Source organism: Erinaceus europaeus, chromosome 16 (assembly GCF_950295315.1).
Source record: "Erinaceus europaeus chromosome 16, mEriEur2.1, whole genome shotgun sequence".
Classification (NCBI taxonomy): Eukaryota; Metazoa; Chordata; class Mammalia; order Eulipotyphla; family Erinaceidae; genus Erinaceus; species Erinaceus europaeus.
Window position 1 is genome coordinate 62861537 of NC_080177.1, and position 21337 is coordinate 62882873.

Here is a 21337-nt window from a genome sequence, read left to right on the forward strand (position 1 = left end):
ATGTTTTCAATCTCAACTTAATGTCTTTAATTCTATTTGAAACTAAGAAGTAGTTTCCAACCTAGCTGATAATTAATGGCATTTTACTTTTCTTGAAAACACACCTATATATAAATTATTAAATAACATGCATTTCTTTTCCTCCAATAACACTGTTTTCTTGTCTTTTCTTCCCTTTATTCTGCACCTTTTCCTGCTTTTTGCTCTTACAACTTCGTTTCAGTCTCCTGTGAGTCCTGGATTTGAGGTAGGTACTAACTCTACTTGATACTAGGAATATACTTCACCATCTTTAATAAATATTATAATAGTAGTATGACATCAGTTCTCTGCACTGAATCTATGAAAATCATCAGATAAAGTCAGAATTTAGTAGACTTCAACCTTTTTAACTATAAGGAGCACACTGATTGTCCTTGTCTTTTCTTGTTGTCTAAGTTTTCATAATCCTCAATAAGACAAAAATAATGCAGATATTAGAGCAATAGATTTTGAAAATCTTAGATTTTCAAATTACTAGATTCCATAACACTAGGGTCTTATCAGTGTAACTGAGTAGACAGAAAGTGAATAGCAGAGAATGTTGTTAGCTCTCACTTTACCTGTACCCTATTATCTGAAATTCTTGTGTATTGGAACTGTGTCCTGCTACCAAATACCAGAGAACTGGACATAGTAAGGTTCCAATATACACAAATTTTGAAGGTGCAAAAAAAAAAATGGATTGACTGAAATTGCAAACTTTTTCAAGAAAGGAACTTTCAATCTGTAAGACATCATTGTAGTCTATTTAATCACTTTTTAAAGTTTTTTATTGAGGGGGGCTAATGCCTTACAGTGCAGTCATTGTCACATGCATATAATTATTTTATCTTCTACTCCTCCACATCTGCTCCACCACTTGTTATTACTGTGTTTTCTAATATAATATATTCTCACAAGTGTAAAGTGTTATATCACTGTTATCTTTATCTTCATTCCTCTGATAATCAGTGTCTTTGAGAAGTTTCTCATGTGTCCATTGACCTTCTCAATCTCTTCTTTTGAAGGTTTCTGTTCATGTACTCACCCCATTTTCTTATGGAGTTGTTTGTTTTCTTGGTGTTCAGTCTACTGAGCTCTTTATGAACTTTTTTAGTCCCTTATCTGAAGTATGTTATATAAAAATCTTCTCCTAGACTGAAAGATGTCTTTCTGTAAATTTGGTGATAACCTTTGCTGTGCAGAAGCTTTTCAGTTTGATGTAGTCCTATTTATTTATTTATTCTTTTCTGATTTGAATCTCTAAAGACCTTATTCAAGCATAAATCATGAAGTGTTGGATTATATGCAAGTGGATTCAATCTAAGCAGAACTTGTATATGCCTCAGATACAAACTGTTTTGTATAACCATTGTGCTCTCTCTGCCTTTCTTTTTGCCCTCCATTTTATGTGGTTAATGGACTCCCTGTCTTATCTCACATGCTTATTTTCATTCATTGATTGATTACTTATATGTAATCTAAGGTGAGTTTTTCTTTTGCGTTGACTATCAGTTACATAGTTGCTTTATATATTTTGACAGTGGCCCTTTGCCTTATGGTCTATGATGGTCTTTATTGGGGGATTAATGATTTACAGCCCAAAGTAAAATACAATAGTTTGTACATGCATAACATTTCCACATAACAATAAAACCCCCGTTAGGTACTCCTCTACCTTCATGTTCCAGGACCTGCACTAACTAACTAACTAACCTGCCTCCAGGTTTAGGCTGGGGTTCAGTGCCTGCACTATGAATCCACTGTTCCTGGAGGCCATTTTATCCATTTTATTTCCGTTGTTGTTATTGTTGTTGTTATTGCTGCTGTTGTTCTTCGATAGGGCAAAGAGAAATAGAGTGAGGGGGGAGAAAGACAGACACCTGCAGACCTGCTTCACAGCCTGTGAAACGACCCCCCCTACAGATGGGGAACTAGAAGCTTGATCCAGGAACCTTACACCGGTCCCTGCACTTCAGCCTTATGCACTTAACCCACCCCAATATATTTGTTTTTATCACTTTTCTTACACCACTGATATTTTAAGAGAAAGCATGCCTTCACTCACTAAATAACCATGTATACACTATTAAAATAAATTAATGTGGGCAGATTAGACAGACAATTCTTGTCAAATGATTTAAGTTTTTTTTTTCTTTTTGGTTTGGTTTTGCTGTTTTGTAAAGGAGCTGAACTACTACTACTACTAGCGTTTGCCAGGAGCTGAACTTAAATATAGAAAATAAAATAATGGGGCTGGGTGGTGGTGGTTGAGCACACACACTGCAGTGTGCAAGGACCCAGGTTCAAACCCCTGGTTCCCACCTGCAGAGGGAAAGCATCACAAGTGGTCACGCAGTGCCGCAGGTGTCTCAATATCTCTATCCAATAAATAAATAAAAATAATTTTAAAAAACCTTAAAAAAAAGAACATGATGCAAAGTTTTAGATACTCATGTCCTTTGTGACCACAGTTTCTAAACTGTGATTGGACCTTATGGATATTTTTAAAAAGAACTTTACTAAAATTATTCCGAATATCTTTAAGGAGGCTAGGTGGTGGTGCACCTGCTTAAGTGCACACATTACATTGTGGAAGGATGCAAGTTCAAGGCTCTGGTCCCCACCTACAGGAGGAAAGCTTCACAAGTCATGAAACAATGCTGCAAGGTGTCTCTCTGTCTCTCTCCTCTCTATTTCTACCCAATATAAGCAAATAAATAAAAATAATAAAATATGTAAAAATATCCTTAAGGAAGTCTTTCTTTTATGGCTTTGAGTTTAAAGGATTCTACAGAGAATTTATTCTTGGTGAAATTAAATACTGCTGACAGTCTTTTTGGCCATTCTTACATTCAAACTACCTTATAGGTATTGCTAGTAAATAAATTGTTCTTTCCAAAAGTTTTCACAATCTGTTTTATATTCTCACTCATTGTATCTTTTACTTTTGTTAATTTAAACTATTTTTATTTTTTAATAATAATTATTATCATTATTATCATTATCACTATCACCACCAAGGTTATCACTGGGCCTTGGTGCCTTCACTACACCTCCATTGCTCTCAGTGGTTCCTTTCCTTCCTTCTTCCCTTCCTTCCTTCCCTCCCTCCTTCTTTCCTTCTTTTCCTCCTTTCACTTATAGAGAGAGTGAAATGAGAGCTAGAGAGAGAGACAGACAGACAGAAAGAGAGACTTGCAGAACGGCACCACCATTCATGAAGCTTCCCCATGCAGATGGGAACTAAGGGCTTCAATCCAGGTCCTTGTGCATAGTAATGTGTGTCTCTCTCTGGGGGCATCATCGCCCAGCCCCTGCACCTGTTGTTATTCTCTTCATAAACTTTACTGATTTGTACTTAATTAAGACAAACATTATACTAAAAAGAACTCTTGGACTCCTGCTTTCACGTAAATACTCCCCCAAAAGTAACTCATTGAGCTTTCACTCATTAAAGGTTACAATATATACATATAGTACCAGAATTGCATTATCTCTAGCTATTGGGTTAATTGAAAAAGTTGTGGTGTATTTTTCATGCAAAAATGTGCCATGACTTTCCAGACGACTCAGTAATTGGATATGGTATCAATATGCATTGTGATGTTCAAGATAGATTTTTTTCACATGTGCAACTACCCAGTGGGGGCTGGGGATTAAAGCTGTGATTAATCCTAAGGTGACATTTCTGTCCAAATGAGTATTTTCCAAGGTGGCAAGTCAATCTCGAGTAGAAAATGACTAATTGTTAGCCTTGTGTTCTGAAGTTCCAGTAATCCTGGTGATTCATCTGTATTAAAAAGTAGTGTTTCCATTTAAATATGCACCATGACATTCATGTAATATACTTGCCAGATATTGCAAGAGATCTTTTTATGATTATATAAACTAGCTCTCAACATTCAAACTGGAGCAGTGTGCTCTTTCAGTGAAGAAAAGCATACAAGAATTCTTTAACTAATACTTCTCCACTTTTTCAGGGTCAGAATATTTGTGTCATAGTGGGTTTGTTGAGAAAGAACCAGTTAATAAAATTAAGTGTGGGGTCTACTTTGATCTGCTATGGATTAGCTGTTGCTGAATCTGATTCAAAGTGTCTTGACATATCATATGAGCATTAAGCATTCAAGCTCTGACCAAAAATGTCCAGATGTATAATTTTAAATATTAACATGCAACAGAGTTCTTTATGACTCCATTGAGAGATAGTTATCATATACCATTTGCTCACACTTACAAGGATAAAGGCTTTAGAGGGGGAGAAAAGGATTTTTAAAGTAATTCTTATTTAAATAGCAGTGCATTATAATACACAAGTTTTGAGTGTACATCATTTAAATCAACAAGTCTATACAATATGAAGATTACCAGTAAAAGTTCCAAAGCTGCCTTGAGCCCTGTAATTGACTCCTTTTACACAATTTACCCACTCATTTCCATCCCTTTCTCTACTGGTGGCCACTTAATGGTCTTATAATCTAAAAGTTTATTTTTGTTTAATTTAGTTCATTTGTCTTATAAAACCATACCATAGTTGTCTCTCTCCATCTGATTTATTTCACATTTTTACTATGTATTCATACCCCCTAGGTTCATCCATGTTGTTGCAAATGGCAAAGTTTTATCTTGAGTAGTATTCTAGTGTGTAGATATTCCACATCCTTTGTTGTTGTTGTTGTTGTTGTTGTTGCCACCAGGGTTATCACTGGAGCTTCAGTACCTGCACAGTGGATACACTGTTCCTGGTGACCCTTTCTTTCTCTCTTTCTCTGTTCTCTCTCTTTCTTCACTTCTTTTGTTTTCTCTCCCTTCCTTCCTTCCTTTCTTTTTTGGTAAGACTAAAAGAAATTGAGGGCGGGGGATAAAGCTGAAGATAGATATCTGTAGTACTGTTTCACCACTCCTGAACCTTCCCCCATAGGTGCACCAAGGGGCTTGAACCTGATTCTTGCATGTGATTAATTCAACTAGGGGCACCACTACCTGGCCTCCCCACAGCTTCTATATCCAGTGATTGTGGATAGGCAGTTGCTTGCAACTTTTGCCTATTGTACACAATGCAAAGAACATTCATGGGAATGGGGGAGCTATTTATATTTTTGAATTAGTGGATCTTTAGTGAAGACCATAAAGGACTTGTCCCTGCTCATCTCAGGTATGAGTCTGTGTGTGACCTTTATAAAACTCCTCACAATAAAATGCCACAAGACATTGCTCTCCTCTTCACCTCCCTGTTACTAGCTGTATCCATTTGATTAATGGCCATCTCTTGCCAACTTATGTTTTGGCTATACATGGTCAAAAGTTAAACCTCTGTCCTTTAATTCTGATCATGAAAGCTGAGCACCTAGTTGAGCAAGACTATGAAAAAAAGTTTGAGAACTTGTATGTCTTCATGAACATTTCTACCAGGAACAACATAACTAAAGGTTCCTGTAAAAAGAAATAATGAGGGGAAGTGAGGAAAGACAAATCCTGGGATTGGCACTATAAATTGACTTGTAGAGACTTGAGAAATAATTCAGCAACTAAAATGGTAGTGTTTTTAGAAATACTTCAGTACCTTATTTTACTTATATCACTAGATATTTTATCTAAATATTAGATTTTCTAATATTTAGTTTTATTTGATTCGATTAATTTTATTTCTTAAGAGGAACAAAATACTTCATTTTATAATAAATAGAGTAAAATGCAATGTGAAACAATAAATTTTAAATAAATTTTTCTTAGAGTTATCTGTTGAGGGGCAGTATTATTTCTCAGTTGTGGATATTACTGGTGATATTAATTTCATGAAGTTAGTGCTTTCCTACATTTTAAAATATAAATATTTTTTTCTTCTTCTTTTAGTGGGCCAAAGCAAGAATGTCAGCTTGTATCTCCTTCTTTAAAAGTTAGTCTCACTAAAATATCTTCTTTGACTTAAAATATTTTAGGCTAATATTTTATAAAAGTCTATTAAGTTTTCCTGAGCCATTTTTTAATGGAGAAACTCTACTTGTTGTAGCTTTGTACTATGTTTATGGTATGCCTTTTCCATTTATTCTTTGGTGTCTCCAGTGGGACTACTCAGCTTTCCAGTGACCTCATAAACATAGACCAGGCTCCCTTCAATTTAAGCAGGGTAATATATTATGGAACAAAAATGTTCCTAAACTCACTATTTTTTTCCTTATTTTTCTGACATAATCTATTTACTCTTCAATTTACTTTCTATGTGTAGATTTATGACCCGCAAATCTCCAAAGCAGAAATTGTTGGCATGCAAAATTACTTAAGTGAAAATCAAATATAGTTAGACAACATGACACTAGGTTGCACTGATTCAAGTGAATAAGAAAAGAAATAGCCTTGCTTATATAATGTCTCCCCTTTGCTCCAAGAACACACCAATTTGTAGTATGCTGGTAACTGACATTTTGAAAGAATAGTACATATAATTTACAACAGTTCTTGAACAGCTTTGATGCTTTCCCTACAAAGGCTGGAAAATATTGATAGTAAAGTTCCTTTACTCTTCATTTCTGTTTACTTACAGAATGAGGCACCATAAAACTTAACGTAGCTTCTAAGACTACTTTAATACTCAATAAATCCAGATCACCTTGTATTTTTAATGAGAGTATATATATATTATTACTGGAAAAAGATTCACAAATTGCTGCAAACATTAAGAAATGGATTCTTTGCTGTAAAACACAGCATCCATTACCACTATGTAGGGGGTTCACTTCCTCCCCACACACACAAACCCTCTAGCAGCCTTTTTCATTCTTTTGAAAAGGTATTGATTAGTCCTTATGTATGCTATATATTTAGGGTATCCAACTGAGGAGCCAAACTCATTTATCTAGCATATTTTACAGGTAGTTCAAGGGATTTAAATCAAAATTGTAACAAAATAGCACTGAACAATTTGAAACTGGCCAAACACCCTACCCTCTGATCAGTGAATTACAAGGCATGGAAACATGGGGATTCTTATTTGAACTCCATTTCTTAGGGGTTGTCACTTTGTTTCTAGCCCAAGAACAGCTCTTTGCTGGAAAATCCTGACTCCTATGTGTAAAAGGGAATTTTTTTCCAAGTGCTGTTGGAAAGAACTCTTTCTTTTCTGCTTTAGAAAAGTGTCAGTCTCAGATTAAGTGTTAGCAATCTGCTTGACAGGCAGAACTACATGTGGAATGAGATGATAATTTCCAAGTGGGATAAGCAGATTTAAGTATATAAAAGAAATCTGGAGTCAGTTTGAAGATTGGGAAGACCCAGTTGCCTTAAACTAGGATTTAATTGGTAATAATAAGCAGTATAGTCAGAGATTCACTTTAAGCTCCACAGAACAGGCCTCTTCTTCAGGAAGCTCCTTTATTGGATGACTCCTTCACCTACACTATGAATTTGATTTGTCTTTCTTCAGATATTCACTCAAACAAATGCAGTGTGTGTGTGTGTGTGTGTGTGTGTGTGTGTGTGTGTGTGTGTCACATATTTTCTATGTATGGCAGTGCTCCAGTAGTTGGTGATGCAATGATAGTTTTATCAGGATCCATGCCTCATAGCACTTCATTCTATTAGAGGGAGAGAGTGAAAAAGTTAAATAAAATAAATAAGTAAAGCAGCTATAGGCTTCAGCAATGGCTTTGGCGGAATGACTTTCCATAGAGTGAAAGAATGTGAACAGGGTGTGGGCAATGAATTTAGCATTTCAGAGGTCTTCTTGGAGAATGTAATATATGGTTTGATCTATGGGAAGAAGGAAAGAGAACATATTAGTGTTAGTTGTGTCAGGAATTAGCAGATAGTAAGTTCATCAGACAGAGACTGCTATTTACTCATAAAGATATATATCTGGCAGTATCTGTACTATGTAAGATTTGCCCCAGGAAGCGTTTGTTAAATTGAATACATTCATCTTGAAGACAATAAGAGAAAACTATTCTGAAGAGCTATTCTGCTCTTTTTGAAAAAAATAAATAAGTTCAGGGGCCAGGTGGTTGCAAATCTAGTTGGTCGCACATGCTAACATGCTACAATGTGCCAGAATCTGGGTTGGAGCTCCAGGCCCCCACCTGCAGGGAGAAGTCTTCATGAATGGTGAAGCAATGTTATTGGTGTCTGTCTGTGTCTCTCCCTTTGTTTCTTCTTTTTTTTTCTTTTTTAAATTTTTATTTATAAAATGGAGATATTGACAAGACCACAGGTTGAAAGGAGTACAATTCCACACAATTTATACCACCAGAACTCCCTGTCCAATCCTCTCCCTTCGTAGCTTTCCTAGTCTTTATCCCTCTGGTAATATGGACCCAGGATCATCATGTGGTACAGAAGGTCTCTCTCTTTCTATCACCCCCATCTCTCTTGACTTCTGGCTGTCTCTAGCCAATAAATAAAGATAATAAAAATTTTAAAAATAGTCCAAATCTCAAAACTTCTGGCATAAAGAATCCATATTGGCTTAGATTTATTTTCACATTCTTGTGCTAGTACTTCATTAGTATTACAGCACCTGAATAAAAAAACAGGCAGCTAGCTAAAGGCTGTGTATACACTAGGAATAGTTTACACTGCTAGTCCTTATGTTCTGGAAAACATCTGTTTTCTGAGCACAGATAAATTTGTGGTTTTTCTATATAATTCAAGCTTACAAAGTTCACAATATTTTTTTACAGTGACTTGCTTTATTTTCTTTTTTTAATTTATTTATTTAAGAAAGGAGACATTAACAAAACCGTAGGATAGGAGGGGTACAACTCTACACAGTTCCCACTACCCTATCTCTGTATCCCATCTCCCCACATAGCTTTCCCACGCTCTATCCCTCTGGGAGCATGGACCCAGGGTTACTGTGGGTTGCAGAAGGTGGAAGGTCTGGCTTCTGTAATTGCTTCCCTGCTGAATATGGGCGTTGACTGGTCGATCCATACTCCCAGTCTGCCTCTCTCTTTCCCTAGTAGGGTGGGGCTCTGGTCATATTTTCACCCATCTTGGCATGTAGTTTTCACTGCCTTCTATGAACTTTTCGCGTCTTAACAGAGAAGAAAGTGCTTTCTTAATATTTTCTAGATTAGATTAAAAGAACAGAATGTGAAAGCTAAAAATAAGAAACTACTATTAACTACTATTGCCTGAAAGAAGGCTACCTGAGTTCATATTTCTGCCACTTCTAAACTCTGTGATCTTGAGCAAATGATTCACCACCACCGTCTGATTCAATTTTATTATTTGAAAATGCAGGTTATACAACTATACCTCCTTTTTTTTCTTTAAACTGAGCCTGGCAGTACTAAACTTACAGATTCACATGGAAACCATAGCAGTATTTGACCAGTGCTCATGTCTTTCTGTACTGAACCCATCTCCACTAACTCAATCTTCTACGCCATTCTGTATTACATACTGACTGAGGGCCCCATCTCTTGATGCTCACATCTAGAGGGTATTTGAGGGACTACCACTCTCAATACAAAGCAGAAGAGTTCTGCAAAGATTCATATTTGTGTTGGCTATGACAATTGAGGGAGAGGAATTGGGTACAAAGAGCTGTTGCAGTGAGAGACATTCCTTAACCAACTGTACTCTCTTAAAATTGAAATTCTGGTTTTTTTTTTAATTATCTTTATTTATTAGATGGCAAACGCTAGAAGAAGATTTATTAGATAAGGAGAGCCAGAAACCAAGAGGGAAGGGGGAGATAAAGTGGTAGAGAGACAGGGCAGTGCCTGTAACACTGCTTCACCACTCACTGCAGGTGGGGACCAGGGACTCAAATCCGGGTTTTTGTACATTGTAACGTGCACTCAACCAGGTGTGCCACTACCTGGCCCTGAATTCTGTAAATCAGATATAGTCCATGTAATTTGTTTTCTTTTCGTTTTTTTTCCCCACCACAATTATTGCTGGTTCAGTGCCTACCAATTACTATACTGTTTTTTGTTGCCTGCTTTTCTTTTCGCTTCTTCTGTGTTTTTTTTTTTTTCTTTTTTCTTTTCTGGTAGAGACAGAGGGAGTAGAAGAAACAGATACATGCAGCAGTGTTCCACAGTTGTAAGCTCCCCACCCTCCGCAGGTGGCAACCAGGGGCTTGGACCTGGGTCCTTGTGCAGGGTATTGTGTGTGCTCTATCAGTTAATCTACTGTGATAATAAAAATTTTAAAAGGTTTATATTACACTGTGTATTTTGAATGTATCGATATTTCTCATCCACTGTGCTCAAGCAATTACATCTTGAAAACATCCATTCTGTTCCTTTCAACTAATGTTTACTGGTTTTCTTATACTAGGCACTTCCATTAACAAAGGACAAATGTCATTCTTTCCTTGGGACCTCATTTTGATTGAGAAAACCTAACAAGAGATGTCCACATATATAATAGAGTATCCTTTACTTCTCTATTTCCTACTATGTCAAGGGCAATTTCTGACACCCAAATTCTAGTTCCAACACTAGGATATTGAATACATTTTAGTTAATAAACATAAATATCAGGAGTTTCCATTTCAGTCATGCTTTTGGTAAAATGACTTTTCATCTTTTGGAAAATTTTATCTTTGAATTTTTTACATAAAATACAATAGGAAACCAGAACTTAAGATAACTTTCCCTGCTATGGTTTCTAGCTTTAATGAGATAATTCGTTTTGAACTGCAAAGTAGAGTGTACCTTGTTGGCAAACCGTTCAAGAGTCTTATTATATGTTGACAGTGTGTTAATAATTGAAGTTCCCATAATGTAATCCAAGCAGTCACTTCCTGAGAAGGTTCCGAACTTGCTGAGACATTAATTCAGTGTATCAGTAAAAACAAGTTCAGTTTTCACAGAAGCAGGATGCATTGTCTCTGTAACTGAATAATCAAGGTACTTGGGTGTTTATTTATTGTGTCCAGAGTTGTGGCTGGGGGCTTGTTGGTATGTTTCTAAATTCTGCTTCTAAGACCCCTTCTGTTTCATTGGTTTAATCCCTCCTGCTTAACACTGTATTCTATTTACATAACCACTGTTAACTAAGCACCGCCCTGCCTCCAGGGCATTGGTTTAATCCTCACTGTTTTGCATGCTTTTTCCTTCTCCCCACCCGCTCTCCTACGTAAATCCTCTTCAGACCTGACTCTTCCGCCTCAGGATATATAAGGACAAGATTGTGATTAGAGATAGCTTAGATTGCACTGCATTCCACATGAATAAAGACTAAACTGCGTACCACTCAGCCATGAGTCCCTGGTCGTCTCTCTCTCTTGCCCGCGAAGCTAGCCTGACAGGGCCTGGTGCCTAAACAAGTCTTATATTCTAGTGACCACCCCACATCCCTTTTTGACAAAGACAGAAACTGAGAGAGAAACGGGAGAAGGAGAGGCAGATAGCACTGTAGTACTAATTTACTACTAATGAAGCTTTCCCTCTGCAGATGGGGACCAGAGCTTTCACCAGGATCCTTACACATGGTAATGCTTTGCACTATACAGGATACACAACTGCCTGACCCTCCAGTGGATGTAGTTTGAAATTTAGAAGTAACTTTAAATGAAACATTTTAGATATTAAAGACCCTTCACAAAACCATACCCTTAAAAAATATTTCCTAGGGCCAGACAGTGGAACACCTGGTTGAGAGCACACATTCTAGTGCACAAGGACCTAGATTCAAGCCCCTAGTCCCCATCTGCAAGGGGAAAGATTCACGAGTGATGAAGCAGGGCAGCAGGTGTCTCTTTCTGTCTCTTTCCCTCTCTATTATCCCCTCTCCTCTAAATTTGTCTGTTTCCATATAATAAATAAAATGAAAATAAATATTAAAAATAATAATTCCTATACATTTAATCATATTTATATATCAGTATTAATCTCCAATCCTGTCTGTAAAATCCAGGTTTCACAATTTTACTTTCTCATAGTTTCTCCTCTCTATGATATGAGATATCGTAGACCAAGAACAGAAGAGACTTATATTTTTATCATTTTTAACTTTGCCAACTCAAATGTCTATACATCTGTCTCCAAATCATACTTTATAGTGATGCCAATTCTTCCAAAAAGTTCCATACCTATACTTTTTGAGTCAAACTACTCCACTCAGGAAAAGAACAATTCATTGGAACAGTAGCTAATGTTAAAATGTAAAGTTTTAGAAGCACATCCTCTTACACTGCTTTCCCAAAATTCTGGGGATATGAATTTTAATTCTGTTCTCTTGAACTTTGAACCATTTTGTTCTGTGAATAATCAAGCAGGATTAAACAAAATGTAGCCATTCACTTTCATAAGCATGTAATTTTTCCTCCCGGATCATGTAAAAAAAAAACACACAAAAAACAGAAAACATGGTGTATGGCACCAAAGTAATGGACTCTTGGGTGGGAGTGGTAGAGTATTCATGTCCTGGAACATGATGGAGGAGGCAGGCTTGGGGAGGGGGCAAGAGTGTTACATGGAAAACTGAAAAATATTACACATGTACTAATTATTGTATTTTACTGTTGACTGTAAGCCATTAATCCATCCAATAAAGGAAACAAACAAAACGAAACAACAATTTAGCAGGTAGAGCACACACTATCAAACTGAAACACTATGTAACACTGAAAATTAATTTAAACATCATTTAACCCAGCAAATAAAATTTAGATGAGGCCATCAACAGTTTTAATGGGTAGAAAGAGCATTTTCTTTACCTGAGTTAGCTCTTTGTTTTATAAGACTTTTGAAATATTAGGACCTGTGGGATAATTTAGCAGGTAGAGTATACACCTTCTGATGTATCAGGTCCTGTATACAATCCCAACATTGCAAGGGAACACCGTGTTCAGCACAAAAGGAGCCACCATATATGGTGGAATAGCACTTTGATATCTCTCCCTGTCTCCTCTCTGCACCCCTCCCCATATATAGAATTTAAAAAATTGTCATAGGAAAAAAATCAGTGGTATTCTGCATGCATGAGACACTCAAATTTATTTTCCAGTGCCTTGTTTAGAAAATAAAAAAGATTTAAAGTGTTATATCCACTACAACTAGAAAAATAAGGAAAAATATAATGAAGAATTTTCATGAATAAATATTGCTTCACTGTATAATTCTTCGTCTTCTAGCATTTGCCACACTGTATAATAATGTGTTATATAAAAAAGTACTTTGCACTTTGTAAAAGCTATTATGGTCAATTACCAAGTCTAGTTCAATGGAGTTATCATAAATTTCAAGCTTGTTAGATTTAGACAAGTGATATGTTATAAAAATTCATTTTGCGGGGGTCGGGCGGTGGCGCAGTGGGTTAAGCGCATGTGGTGCAAAGCGCAGGGACCGGCGTAAGAATCCCGGTTCGAGCCCCCGGCTCCCCACCTGCAGGGGAGTCGCTTCACAGGCGGTGAAGCAGGTCTGCAGGTGTCTGTCTTTCTCTCCCCTTCTCTGTCTTCCCCTCCTCTCTCCATTTCTCTCTGTCCTATCCAACAACGAATTGCGTCAACAAGGGCAATAATAATAACCACAACGAAGCTACAACAAGGGCAACAAAAGGGGGGAAAAATGGCCTCCAGGAGCGGTGGATTCATGGTGCAGGCACCGAGCCCAGCAATAACCCTGGAGGAGGGGAAAAAAAAAAATTCATTTTGCAGGGAACTGGGCGGTAGTGTAGCGGGTTAAGCGCACATGGCGCAAAGTGCAAGGACCAGAGTAAGAATCCCAGTTCAAGCCCCCAGCTCCCCACCTGTAGGGGGGTCACTTCACAAGCGGTGAAGCAGGTCTGCAGGTGTCTATCTTTCTCTCCTCTCTGTCTTCCCCTCCACTCTTGATTTCTCTCTGTCCTATCCAACAACGACAGCTATGACAACGATAACAAGTGCAACAAGGGCACCAAAGTGGGAAAAATGGCCTCCAGGCGCAGTGGATTCCTAGTGCAGGCACCAAGCCTCAGTGATAACCCTAGAGGCAAAAAAAAAAAATTCATTTTGCTTAAAATTATAAATGTTTATTTTTCATATTTGGCATATATTGAGTTACTGGAAAAGTCATGATGTTTTTCTTTATAAACATGTGTCATGACTTTCCCAACAAACACACACACACACACACCTAAGGGGGTGGTGTTGGTTTGTTTATGTCCTTGTGTGGGTATTAAGAGTACTTGTCTTGGACCTCTTCAAAAGTCATACAGTATTCACCATGAAAACACTGTCCTCCCCACTTTGTCTTCTTTGTAATTTCATATGTCAAAGAAGCAAACAAAAAGCATAATGTGATTATAGCTTTCTAGTTTAATACCTTCAAATAAGTCTTCATAGAATGGAAATTATTAATTTCTTTCTTAGAATTACAGCCAGATATTAATTAATGAAAAAATATATGGTAAATCCTGATATTCCTTAGAAATGTTTAGTCTGTGGCTGGGGGGGTGCTGCACTTAGTTGAGTACACATATAACAGAGCACAAGGATCTGAGCTCAAGCCTCCAGACCACACCTGCAAAGGGGAAGCTTCCTGCATAAAGAAGTACTGCTGCAGATGTCTCTTTCTCTCTCCCTCTGAACCTATCCTTTCCTTTTTCTCTTTATCCTATCAAATCAAATTAAAAACTCCAAAGAAAAGTCTTTAGTTTGTGTTTGAGTCATAAGAAATACTTGTAAAAGAATAACTGGCAGAATTATAGAAAAAGTCGTCATTAAACAGTTTTGTAAACAATAGTATTTTATATCACAGTAACCTTATTTTTACAAGTGCTTTTTTCAATTTGTTTTACGACTTGTAACTTATCAGTCAAGACTTTGTTTTACAATTTTTATGGAAGAATGAATAAATGTTTAAATATGTTTAAATGTTTAAATATTGAGTCACAGCTAAGTGACTCAGTGTTTCTTTACTGTTTTCACTTCTTAGATTTGCTTCATGATAGGGAAAAGCACACAATTAAGTATATATGTTCATTCTTAGAAAAATAAAATAACAGTTTAGCAAACAAATCTTTAGAAGAATTCTTACTTTTCCTTCCTAAAATCTCTTGTTGTGTTGTGAAATCAAACAACTCAGTCTCCTTCCAGTAATCAGCTCCAACATGAGAAGTCACCATGCATTCACATCATTTGAAGATTCCAAAGCTTTTACATGTAGAAAAACAGGTCACATTGAAAATGGTTGTGTTTGAAACTATAGTAAGAGGTAGTGATAAGTTATTTCTGTTCCTAATGATAGTTTTTTAAAAATTTTGTTCTTTTATCATTTTATTGGGAGATTAATGGTTTATAGTACATTTGTTGACACATCTCCCTATGATAGGTGTCTGTAAAACACTCTTATCCCCACGTTAAGTCCCTCTCCACCATAATGCACCAGGACCAAATCTAGACCAGCTTTCATCCCTCCTTCCCCATGGGCTTTTGTTTTGGTATTCTATAACCCACCCAGTACATGTTTTGCATTTATTTTTTCTGTCCTTGTTTCTTAAGTTCAGCCCATGCGTGAGATCATTTGGTATTCATCCCTGTCTTTCAGACTCATCTCATTTAACATGATTCCTTCAAATTCCATCTGAGACCAGGTGAAGGAAATAGCTTCATCATTTTAAGAGTGGACTAGTATCCCATTCTATATATTCCAAACCATTTTTAAGAATTTATTATAATTATTATTTTAGTTTGACAGAAAGAAATTGAGGGGTAAGTAGAAATGGAGGGAGCCAGGCAGTGGTGCACGTGGTTAAGTGTTCACATTACAGTCACAAGGACCTGCGTTGAAGTCCCTGGTCCCCAATTGCAAGGGAAAAATCTTCACAAATGATGAAGCAGGACTGCAGGTGACTCTATTTCTTTCCCTATCTTTATCTCCCTCTCCCTTCTTCTCCTCCCTTCTCAATTTATCTCTTTATCCAATAATTTAAAAAAGATGAAAAAGAATTAAGACAGAGAGAGAGAGACCTGTATCACTACTTCACTACTCATGAAGCTTCCCCTCTGTATGCTAGGACCAGGGACTTGAACCTGTGCCCTTGCACATGGCAACATGCACACTCAACCAGGAGTGTCACCACTCAAGATCATACCACAACTTTCCTCTTTTCTTTTGTCCTTTTTCTTTAGTAAGGGGCTTAATGGTTTACACTCAACAGTAAAATACAGTAGTTGCAACACGTGTAACATTTCTCAGTTTTCCACATAATAGTCCCCCCGCCCCCAGGCCCTCCTCTGCCATCATGTTCCAGGACCTGAACCCTACCCCCGCACCCCAGAGTCTTTTACTTTGGTGTAATATATCAACTTCAGTCCAAGTTCTGCTTTAACTTTTCCCTTCTGTTCTTATTTTTCAATTTCTGTCTATGAGTGAGATCATCTCATATGCATCCTTCTCTTTCTGGCAGATCTCACTTAACATGATTCCTTCAAGCTCCATCCAAGATAAGATGAAGAAGGTGAATTCATCATTTTTAATAGCTGAGTGGTATTCCATCAATACCACAACTTTCTTAATCACTCATCTTAAATGACAGTCTTTATTAATGTTGTTGAAAGATTAAATTTCTACAATTCCTAGATACTATTAAATTTTTACTTTCTAGCACAAACACTTTTGGTGTCTGCAAGATACTGTGTACCATGGACATATATGACTGGAAATTTCACTGTTACCTAAATGGGTATGTTGCTCAGTTGCTGAACTACAAAGTGATGGCTAGTTTCTTTCCTTTACATTTATGTAAGGTTTTAAAATTACTTGCCTTCCTTGAAAGTAGTATGTGAAATTACTTTTCAAGAATAAATCTGGCCCATATAGTTTTTTATTGTGTTTATGTGAATGCTATTTTGCTGGATGACAAGAAAACATTCACTGTATTAGTTTGCCTCTTGCTCTTTTAAGTGATCTTGTTCCATAATGATGGATATATAGATAGATAGATCCTATGCCAAACTGATGCTTTTAATGCAGTGTAGAGTTGGATATCTTATTCAGGGAAATAACTGAAGAGTTATTTGGTCTGCTTTTTATAGGAATTTCCAAATCTGAGAACATGTAAAGTCTGCTAAGAATATGTGACATCAGGCTAGCCTTTCTTTATGCTGAATATGAAAACTTTCCAACTGTGGAGAAGAAAAAAAAACACTTTTCATCTTTGCCTGTGCTTAAAACTAACACATTGATTCTAGCCAGTAAAGAGAAACACAAAATAGGAAACTAATCCTATAAATTTAATTATTTTTCAATTCTTCAAAAGATTGCTATACAATATATCCTTGATGTTGACTTGACAAACTTTTGGTCTGTCTTTATAAGCTCTATAGACATTTCTGCAAGAGTTGAAACTTTCTAAAGTGATTATGTTCTATCTTTTCTTTTATGAATTTGTAAATGTGATTCTAAATATACTATCCATATATAGAACCTCATCTCAAATATCATTCAGTCATAGAGAATCTATAAATCTAAATTTCCCTTGCTTATTAATGAATATTTTTTAGTATGGATAAGAACTGAAATGAATGGAAATTTTCTATAGATGTGATTTGTATCTTGTGCCAGTAGTCATTCTAAATTAGAAATCAAGCGAGCTTCAGGAAGATCTTATAATGGTTATGCAAAAAGACTTGTGCTTGAGGCATCATGGTTCCAGGTTCAATTCCTGCGCCACCATTAGCCAGATTTGAGCAGTGCTCAAAAAGTAAAAAAAGATAAGGGAAGGAGGGGAGAGGAGAGGAGAGGAGAGGAGAGGAGAGGAGAGGAGGGGAGAGGAGGGGAGGGGAGGGGAGGGGAGGGGAGGGGAGGGGAGGGGAGGGGAGGGGAGAGGGGAGGGGAGGGGAGGGGAGGGGAGGGCAGGGGAAGGGAGGGGAGGGGAGGGGAGAGAGGGAAGAAGAGGAGAGAGGGAAGTAGAGGAGAGGGAAGGAGAGGAGAAGGAAGAGGAGGGGAGGGGAGGGGAAAAGAGAGGAGGAGAGGAGAGGAGAGGAGAGGGAAGGGGAAAAGAAAGGAGAGAAAAAGGAAGGAAAGAAGCAAGAGGAATTAAAGGAGGGAGGGATAAAGAGGAAGGAAGGAGGGAGGGAAGGATGGATAAATCAAGTAAGAGGAGTAGTACAAGAACTCAGGACTCAGGACGCGAACATAAGGAATGTAGATTCATGTTTTAATTTTGCTATTTGTTGACATTTGACCCCTAGAAAAATGTATTTAAACATTGTGAGAAGAGTTACCTCAGTTATATGGCAAAATCTCTCTTCTAAGGTTTGTGACACAATATTTAATAAGAATACTAGCTTAAAAATTATATACGGGGGGGTGTCAGGTGGTTGCACAGCAGGTTAAACTCCCATGGTGCAAAGCACAAGAACCAGACCTGCTTCACCACCTGTGAAGCGACTCCCCTGCAGATGGGAAGCTGTGGGCTGGAACCAGGATCCTTACGCCCTTCCTTGTGCTTTGCACCACCTGCGCTTAACCCATTGTGCTACCGCCCTGACTCCCGTATTATTTATTTTTAATGAAAGGGAGATAGAGAGATAAAAACTAGAACCCAGCTCAGCTCTGGTTTATGGTGGTACTGCTATTGACTGGGAGCTCAGAGCCTCAGGCATGAAAGCTGTTTTTGTAAATATACTAATTTATTTATTATTGGATAGAGACAGAGAAATTGAGAGGAGAAAGGGAGATAGAGAAAGAGACAGAGGCTTGCAGCCCTGCTTTACCACTTGTGAAGCTCCCCACCTTCAGGTGGGTATCAAGGGCTTGAAGCTGGGTCCTTGTGCACTGTGATGCATACACTTAGCCAGGTGTGCACTGCCTAGTTCCAGAAAGCCATTTTCATAACCATTATACTGTCTCCCAAGCCCTCTGATTTTTTTTTTAATGATATCAAGGTCCAAAAACATACGAAGTTCATTTCAGCTTATTTTTAACGATTCATATACTTGATTGATTAAACAATTCTAAAAAAAAAAAAAAGAAACAAGGATACTCAAATGTTGCAGTTGAAGCCAAAACACCACTAGTTATTAAAATTTTCAAAATGGTAACTTTAATCCCTTTAATTCCAATGTAGATGATGAAGAAATCATGTTTTAGTATCCATTTGGTTTTGGTTTTTGTTGATTATTTATTTGTTTGTTTGTTACCTCCAGGGTTATCATTGGGGCTTGGTGCCTGCACTAAGAATCCACTACTCCTAAAGGCCACTTTTCCCTTTTGTTGCCCTTGTTGTTATTGTTGTTGTTGTTGGATAGGACTGAGAGAAATCTAGAGGGGAGGGGAAGATACAGAGGGGGAAAGAAAGACACTTGCAGACCTGCTTCACCACTTGTGAAGGGACCCCCAGCAGGTGGGAACCAGGGACTCAAACCGGGATACTTGCTCCAATCCTTGTACTTCAGGCCATGTGCTCTTAACCCATTGCGCTACCACCCGGCCCCAGTATTTATTTATTTATTTATTTTTACAAAAGAATAAGAATACTTTACACTGAAGAATACTTTCATGAAATATTTATAAAGTTTTTATAAAGTATAAAGAATACTTTTATAAAGAATGATTTTATACTGAAGAATAACTTTAATCCATATTTACATATTTACATTATTTTTTGAGGAAACCGTTAGGCATTTTTTTTCAGATAAAGTACTATGTAGGGTAAAGCAGACAATTACTTTTCATTTTCATTCTTTCTAAACTTCTTGAATTTTCTAGCCATGTACATAAAGCCCTTTAGAAAATGCCAATGAAGTAATAAGTGCGGTGGGAATAAAGACTATTTGGTGGATTTATTTTCAATCTTACATATCTGCATTAAAACATTATATTACTAAAGCCAAAACTATTTGAAAGCTATGGATATGTGATTCAAATATTATGATCTTCAGTTCTGTCCTTTTTGGACTACAAAACAGGGAGACTTAAGTAAAAAATAAGGGAAGGGGGTAGTGGTAAATTATGTTTACTGGCAGAAACACAATTTTATTTTCTTTTATATTCTTAAGGCTCAAACCACTACAAAATGCATCTGTAAAACAAGACACAATTAAAAGACATATATAGATATATATTAATCTGGTAACCTTGTATGTCTTTTTTTTTTTTTTGTCCTTTGTTATTTTGAAACTTAAAGCAAAAGTCCCCATCAGAGTCATTTATTGGTCGAGAGAAGAGATCCAATTCTCAGTCATACATCGGACGACCAATTCAGCTTGACAAGATTCTGATGTCTAAAGTTAAGGTGCCGCACACATTTGTCATCCACTCCTACACCCGGCCAACTGTGTGCCAGTACTGCAAGAAACTTCTGAAGGGCCTTTTCCGGCAGGGCCTACAATGCAAAGGTAAGGATGATCTCCCACCAAAAAAATTTTTTTTAATATTTATTTATTCCTTTTTTGTTGCCCTTGTTTTATTGTTGTAGTTATTGATGTTGTCATCATTGTTGGATAGGACAGAGAGAAATGGAGAGAGAAGGGGAAGACAGAGAGGGGGAGAGAAAGATAGACTCCTGCAGGTGGGGAGCCGGGGCCTCGAACTGGGATCCTTGCATCTTGCGCCACCTGCGCTTAACCCACTGCACTACCACCCGATGCCCCTCTCTCACTAAAAATTTAGCTCCAGCCAAACTTGAAGTAATCCTCATCCGTGAGAAATTACTTGTTTTTTTGTTTCACTAGAAACTTCCACTACTCTTAGTGAATTCCTAGTTTTTGTTTGTTTTCTATTAAAAAATCATTGTGATTAGATTGCAGGTTCAACTGTCATAAACGCTGTGCACCAAAAGTACCTAACAACTGCCTTGGAGAAGTGACCATTAATGGAGGTAGGTATAAAATCAATAACACTTTTATGCTTCTTCCCTCTTACAAAAAATATGTCAGTTATGACTTCATAGGATTTTTTTTCTTTTCTATTTAGAGATTTCTGCTGCTGGTTCTATGACTCTGAACATGCATCCCAGTATACCTGATGAGATTGAGTTTGTCCTACCTTATTATAGAAAAGTGCCCAGTTTTGATAACAGTCAAAGATGCTAGGGGTCTGGGGAGATAGTATAATGGAAAGCTATGGAAAACAGCTCTCACAGATGAAGCTCCAAACTCTCAGGTTCAATCCCCAGCATCACCATAAGCCTGAGATGAACAGTACTAAAAAAAAAGTAAAAGAAAAAAAATCAGTGAATCTGTTTTTGTTTTTACTGAATGAATCACTAATACTGAAACTTGGGGGGCATTCAGAGCTTCTTTCCCAACTCTCTTATTTTATATGCCTGTCTGATTTTTTTCAGGAGTGTGGACATTATGGTGGTGCTTACTTTATAATATCTTGGGGTCAGTAGTAGTACTTACTTTATAATATTTTGGGATAAGTGCACTTGG

General features: G+C 37.2%; 1 protein-coding gene across 3 annotated transcripts in view; it reads left to right on the plus strand.

Moving 5' to 3' along the window:
* PRKD1 (protein kinase D1) overlaps positions 1–21337 on the plus strand; it is a 363379-nt gene that overhangs the window by 273265 nt on the left and 68777 nt on the right. For 2 of the 3 annotated variants that reach the window (XM_060175253.1, XM_060175255.1), the window contains exons 5-7: positions 224–247; positions 20089–20299; positions 20704–20781. In XM_060175253.1, coding sequence (XP_060031236.1) covers positions 224–247; positions 20089–20299; positions 20704–20781 — 313 coding nt within the window. The remainder of the gene's footprint in view (positions 1–223; positions 248–20088; positions 20300–20703; positions 20782–21337) is intronic. The other variant, XM_060175254.1, reaches the window with a different exon arrangement.